The following is a 6,581-nucleotide window of genomic DNA, read 5'->3' as shown; positions in this document are numbered from 1 at the left end:
TTGGTTTAAATTTTTAAGTGAAAGTGGATCCAATTAGATATGTTAACGAGCTCGAACTTGAGCTCTCTCTATTGGCGATCTCTCGAGTGAAGGTACCAAACTTCTACTGCGTGCTACTAATAGTGTCAATAAATACTATGCACTCCATTGAACGAACATCGCCACTCAAACAAACATATATTATTTCGTTAAAAGTACACATATGTCGAATTTTTTTATTGAACTTATTGTATCCTTGCATTTTAAGGTTTGCTCCGTTAGATATCATTTTCGTGCCTAGCCTAGCCTGGCCCGGCCGAACAGGCCCAAAGTACAAAAGGGCGGGGTAATTTTTCTGTTCGGGCTCGGACTCGGGCTCGAGCTTGTTCATGGATATGCATGATTACTAGTCTTACAAGAAGGAGTCCTCAAGCTAAAACGAGAAATACGAAAATGGATGTCCTTGTGGCCACGTTTTTCTACTTTCGTGCAACTTTCGGTGGTCAAATCAAGCGGATTAAGCCGATCTTGATGCATTGAATTTTGCCCGCTTTCTATCTTTTTCCTTCTTTCCTCTAAGAGTTTCATTCTCGTACTTAACATTTTAAGCATGCAACAAACAAAAAGACGCTGCCAGAACTAGCAGACATGAGTTATAACTCGCAAATCACACACTTGAAGCGTACGTGCACAAAGCGCACCAAGAAATTAAAGCACATATAACTATGTGTAAAACCATACTCCTATAAATTATTTCCTCAACATAACAAAACCTTAGCTAACACTATATCCTAAGGAATTTCCCGTCTAAAGAAAAGATGTCTCAACAAATTCAAAAATCACAAAATGATAGAAACAACAAAATCAAGCATTCTCCTACTAAATAAACTCTAGATTAACTCAATTGAAGGAGATGATATCAAAACCACAATCCTAAATCTATCAAATAAATTGGGTAAATTCAATCTTGATGTGCCAAGATAAACATCAGCTGCCAAATTTAGCAGGAAAAGAAAACGACAAAGTCCACGGAAGAGAGAGTTGGACATTGTCTCTTCAGATGACAAAATAACTTGTGTGAGCTTCTTACGGTGACTGGAACTAAACATTTCCTACATCATCTATATATCATATTCACATCGCATTCTCTCTACTGTACATCAAATTTTTTTAGTTTTGGGATATATGTTATAACTATATCCGAACAAATCTTAATAGCGATAACTAACCATTTCTATCTTTCCTTGTTAGATATTTATGGGATTCTATCATTTCATTTCGAAAAAATTATGTATTTTTATCCGTACTAATAAATTACAATTACTGTCGGTAAGAAGCAATGTTTGGGAGCTTGGATACGTCCTGCGCGGGCCTAATCTCTGCTCGGATCTGTTGGCAAACATCGAAAGAAACAATGATGCTCCCATATAGTTACATCTATGTATCTGTTCCCGCAGATGTCCATTACGTTCTTAACCACGATCTTAATTGTGGAATTCTGTCTCTTAATGAATCTGCGATGTAGGGGACCGACACCCTTGTGCATAACTTTGTTTCGTTATATTGCTTGTTGTGGTACCATTTCAAAGGACAAAAATGCAAAATCTTTCTTGCACATTGTCGATTGATGTGCTGAAAAAGGTCGTCATTAGTCGGACTCGCATTTACTTACTTAGGTGGAAAATTTGATAAGTCGCCCTAGGTTAGATCAGTAGTCTTAAAGAGTGAATCGATATAAGGAGCTGCCAAGTAAGGCACATAATAATTACTATATTAAAGAAAAATAATCAAATAGTAATAAGTAATTCCAGTGAGAATTGGTAATCCAGAAGTTGGCAAATCACTCTACTTTAAGTTGATAATTTATATCAAAGTTGGTAAATTTGAACCGTCAATCAGTTACGCAAAGAAAAGTTGGTAAATTAGTACAAAATTTGCTAATTTGCAAACTATCAGAAAAACTTGGTAGTTTTATTAAAGTATTGGTCAGATACCAGTAAGTTACTTGGAAAAAATCACCAGTCATTCTTGTTACCATGTTTAATACTTATCAGCACTTATTGAAACTTGTTACCATGGAAAAATCCATGTCCCTCATATCTTTATTCTGTTTTTCATATAGCTGCACAACAATCATCTGAGACAGAACTTTTGCATCCAATGCTGATTCACTATCGCAAAGTAAAGACACGCATGAAGCACAATTATTTTGTTTATTGATCCGAACTAAAAGATACAAGGTTACTGACCATGCCTCTCTACATAACTCTTTGCTTAATAAAAAAATTTGCAAAGGGTCACCAATTAGTTCAATGAATAGAAGGAGTAACAAAAAGACGTTGCCATCTTCAATGTTGTGAGCTTTTGTCGGCGTTTGGAGATCGAGACTCTCGAAGTCTTCTTTCCTCAGAGAGTTTTCTTGCAAACCTGCGTAACGGATATAGAGTAAGTTTACATTCTAATAGATGCAATATGGATCGTAGTTCAACTCACTGATCGTCATGAATGGACATGTTTGAGTACCTCTTTAGAGCATCGGCATTGATGGTCCCTTTGGTAATCGGTTCGGATAAACCGGTTTCGAGGTTTACCCTAGAGACGGGCTTCTTCAATAACCTTCCACCGATATGCACGAGCTTCTCCAAGTTCTCCTTCGTAGCAATGTCAACGGATGAATCCTTCCCGGTTAATGTATCCTCCTGCATTTGGCCAAAAAAAATAAATAAATAAGAGAGGAAAAGGTGAGTACGTTCTATGGGTACATATTTGTCATATTTGACAAAATCAATGATTCTTTTTCCATAGAATGAATGAGAATCTTCTATCAAGCACAAAATCTAGGTGATTTCGAAACGTTTCTGTATTCGCATGCGAGAAATGCAACATTTTCTCGAGTGAGCATGTGCGGTATGTCTTAATTTCAAGAGCACCTAATAAGCAATAATAGCTCAAATTCATCGACTGAGCTTACTTGGATTCTGAGGTAGTTTTCTTCAGAATGGAGTGCTTGGAAAACTGCAGAAATATGAAAGTCCACCATGTCTGCACTGGCCATAGTGAACACATCCACCAACGGAACTGAACCACCATGAAGAAGCCACCCCAAGGTTCCCCATTTCGCGGCCATCTTAGCGTTGTACTTTTGCTCTATCTTCGGCGACCCGGTCCCGATCGAGATCACTAGAAATCGTCCACAGTCTGTTGCACCAATGGGGAAGAAATCGGGATTGGCATCGAATATCTGCTTGGTCACCTGGGATATAGCCACCAATGCCTGGTACAAGTGTATAGAATGATAAAAATTAAGTTGTTTTCCGACCATATGCTGAGGCCAAGGTGTAATACTATGAATACTAGTGATGACCATGTACCGGATTGTTTGCGGCAACTCCACCGTCTATGAGGTGGAATTCACGGGTATGTCCTTGAATGTCCCGAGTGCTGAAATAGTGAGCGGGTAGATAAGTTGGGGTGGCCGATGTACCAATGCAGATGTCCGAGAGCCGAGCGTCCGGAGATGGAGATTTTATAACATGATGGACGAGATTGACAGATTTCTTAGGCCTATGCATTTGTGCTTAAGTAGCAAGACATGCTCGGATACGGCTTAAGTACACTATAAGTGTCATAACTTATGTACGACACTCGGTTTAGTGTCAAAACTTTCAAAACGATCACTTAAATGCCAAATTTTTTGAAAAACGATCACTTTAGTGCCTAAACTTTCAAAACGATCACTTAAGTGCCAATTTTTTTTAAAAAACGATCACTTCAGTGTTAACTCCACTAAGCCACATCAGCTCAAATATTAATAAAAAATAACACGTGTCGGATTTCCAGCAAGCCACGTCGGCTCAAATTGAAATTGGTACTGAAATGATCGTTTTTAAAAGAAGTTAGCATTTAAGTGATCATTTTTTTAAAAAATTGGCACTTAAGTGATCGTTTTAAAAGTTTTGGCATTAAAGTGATCGTCGTACACAAGTTTTGACACTTCTAGTGTAATTTAGCCCTCAGATACCCAGAGACCATATGTTTACACTACATGAATTGCATATAACTCATGGTGCATAAATCAAAAACCTAGCTTTTATTACACGCAGTTGCAAAGACAAAGTATACCTAAGATTTTAGAGCGAGAGAGAGAGAGAGAAGAGAGAGAGACCTCGTAGGAGGAGAAAATGGTAGGCTGAAGACGCTCGATGTCAAAGGTGGGAATGACGACATGAGCCAATGTGTCATGGAAACGAGTCTCTCCAAGTTTCTGCCTTATTAGCCCACGAAGGTATTCCGCATCGTACTTGGGACCTCTCAATGACTTTACCAACTTCCTTGCTCTCCCCCACGTTCCCCTGCTCATTTCCGATCACCATCTCGTCGATACTCGCAACACCAACAAAGAAATATGAACAAAAATCAACGAACGACAGATTGATGTGGTCATGAATGATGATGTCACCTTTTCTGTGGGAAAATCTTGGGACTGTGCTCGAGATAAAAGGACTGGATATCCTTGGCCGCAAAGAGAGGGCGATCCTCCTCATTAGGCGCGGTCAACATGGCCGTCACTAGACCCCCCGTGCTCGTTCCAGCAATCACGTCGAAGTAATCCGCCAGTCTAGCATCCTCCCCATCTAGCTCCTGTTTGATATAAAACGAGACTGTTAGAACACGGACCGAAAAACGCTCGGATCTTCAATAGGGTAATACTGAAATGTAAGCCTGTTTTACCTGGAGTTCGGACTCCAGGAAAGCAAGAATGGTGGCAGGGATGATCCCTCTAACTCCGCCTCCGTCTATGCTGAGGACCGTGATGATGTTCCCGTACGTGGGAGGCTGGACTTTCAAGAGCGATGCCTTTGTTCTCTCCATGTCTTTTGTATGGTTGAAAATATTCGGTTGTAGTCAAGAGAAGATGAGCGAAACATGTCATGTGATGTCTTGCGCTTATATAGAGGCTCAAGCTTAGAGACGGTGGCCAAAGATTTGCCTTTTCAAAGAAGTTTCTAGCGGATAAGAAAATTCGGGGAACAAGCACTGCTCATACGGGTCAACGTTTTAGAATTCTCCGTCGGCTCAAAATCTTCATCATTCATTGCGACAACTAGTGAGATTTTCAAACATGATCACATAAGCAATGATTTGTCGATGAGTAATACCTCAAGCACTTATTGAGAAACTAGATACCGAATTTAAATAGGCAAGTGCGATAACATCATTCTTGCACTAAAATCCTAACATCATGAACCATTAATCACGCGCGAATTTAAATGAGTAGCTTGTGCCATACAAAAGTCTAAAAACATCGCCATTTTAGAAAACTTAGAGCAACATCCATAGCTTCTAACAGAAACATAGAACTTCGAGTGCAATGCATATCGCTTGGTTGTTACTCATTCTCTTATTAGCACGATAATCACATCTACATGTACATCTCATCCGAGCTATATTGAAATGTATAAAATTTGATTAACTATTCTACGATTATAGGATAAAATATACATCATGTAATCCAACAAAAGATATATTACTGGATAAATCACATATTGAAATCAATTACCGGTAAATGGATCGGCTTGGAAATTCTAAGAAGCTGTGGATTTCCATCTAACCGAGAGTTTCTAGTACAGATTCATAAGGTTAATGATGTGAACTGAATACGAACTCCTCTCGCGAGTACAAGGGTCGTGGAGAGAGCGTGAGAAGCACCCCTCGTCCTCCACCAGGGAAGGAGGACGGACCAAAGCACGCCAGAAGTACCTGAAGAAACGTAAAAACGGGGACTGCGCATCTTTTAATTTTGATTATTCTGCTTACACGTGCTCAGAGACAGAAGGCGACAAACCACCATATCTAACTCGTTTAAAAAAGATACCCACGTCGATATTGGAGAGGATAGTGATCATGGTGGTGACTTGTTCCTCGTTCCTCGCGTTACGCATATTACAGGAAATGTCGGCACACGTGGCAAAATGACCTTCTCCTCTGTTGTGCCACGGTGGAAAATTTAGGGGAGGTGGGCCCCACAAGAGATACCTTGGCATGGACCAACTCCCATCGTATGTAACAAGCTTGGTCTAGTTCTCAGATACTCGACCCCGATGCACGTAATAACTGTCATGAACAACTTAAGATTCTCAAGAGAGTCCATTCCAAAAAATTATGAATTACGAGCATTTTAACGTACCATCATTGAAAACTTCATGGAATTTTAGTGGGACCATCTCAATGTGGATTCCCTTTCCCATTATCTATGGTGGTACTTCTGGTAGAATCTTTTCATACCAAAAAAATTGAGTTACACGAACGGCGATACTAGGGCCAGAACCGGTGCACATTCGTGAACTCTTCTTTTAATGCAAAGGAAAAGCTTGTCCTCTTATCATATTCTCGTTAGGCCAATCAATGAGAATCTCAAATCACTTTTTTTCTAAAGGAAGCATGAAAAGCACATGAAGTTAAAGGGGGTATTTTTTTTTTTTTAATCTGATTCTATCCTATCATATTCTACGAAAAGTAAAAATAGACCATTACATTAGTGCATTAGTCCTAAACCTTTTTGGTGCCAATTCGGTCCTAAACATTTTATTAGTGCCAATTTC

At 39.5% G+C, this 6,581-nt stretch overlaps 1 protein-coding gene across 2 annotated transcripts; it reads right to left on the bottom strand.

Moving 5' to 3' along the window:
• Positions 1–2,206: 2,206 nt before the first annotated feature.
• Positions 2,207–4,851, bottom strand: LOC115751579 (patatin-like protein 2). Of its 2 annotated transcripts, none has more exons than XM_030689497.2 (7): positions 4,711–4,851; positions 4,439–4,620; positions 4,140–4,331; positions 3,351–3,507; positions 2,951–3,253; positions 2,503–2,678; positions 2,207–2,406 (listed from the first exon to the last, which is right to left on the bottom strand). In XM_030689497.2, exons 1-7 carry the CDS (start codon positions 4,849–4,851, stop codon positions 2,328–2,330), a joined length of 1,230 nt encoding a protein of 409 aa, XP_030545357.2. In that variant the 3' UTR covers positions 2,207–2,327. The 2 variants fall into 2 exon arrangements, with proteins under 2 accessions (XP_030545357.2, XP_048130529.1); XM_048274572.1 differs by having other exon boundaries at positions 3,351–3,536; positions 4,145–4,331.
• Positions 4,852–6,581: the final 1,730 nt, after the last annotated feature.

Source organism: Rhodamnia argentea, chromosome 2 (assembly GCF_020921035.1).
Source record: "Rhodamnia argentea isolate NSW1041297 chromosome 2, ASM2092103v1, whole genome shotgun sequence".
Taxonomy (NCBI): domain Eukaryota; kingdom Viridiplantae; phylum Streptophyta; class Magnoliopsida; order Myrtales; family Myrtaceae; genus Rhodamnia; species Rhodamnia argentea.
This window is presented reverse-complemented; position numbering and strand designations above follow the sequence as displayed.

Excerpts from the sequence above, each read along its gene's own strand:
- LOC115751579 (XM_048274572.1), bottom strand. The coding sequence starts at position 4,851 with ATGGAGAGAACAAAGGCATCGCTCTTGAAAGTCCAGCCTCCCACGTAC. Across the intron at positions 4,621-4,710 it reads TCCTGGAGTCCGAACTCCAG|GAGCTAGATGGGGAGGATGC; the intron begins GTAAAACAGGCT and ends TATATCAAACAG. Across the intron at positions 2,407-2,502 it reads AATGCCGATGCTCTAAAGAG|GTTTGCAAGAAAACTCTCTG; the intron begins GTACTCAAACAT and ends TCCGTTACGCAG.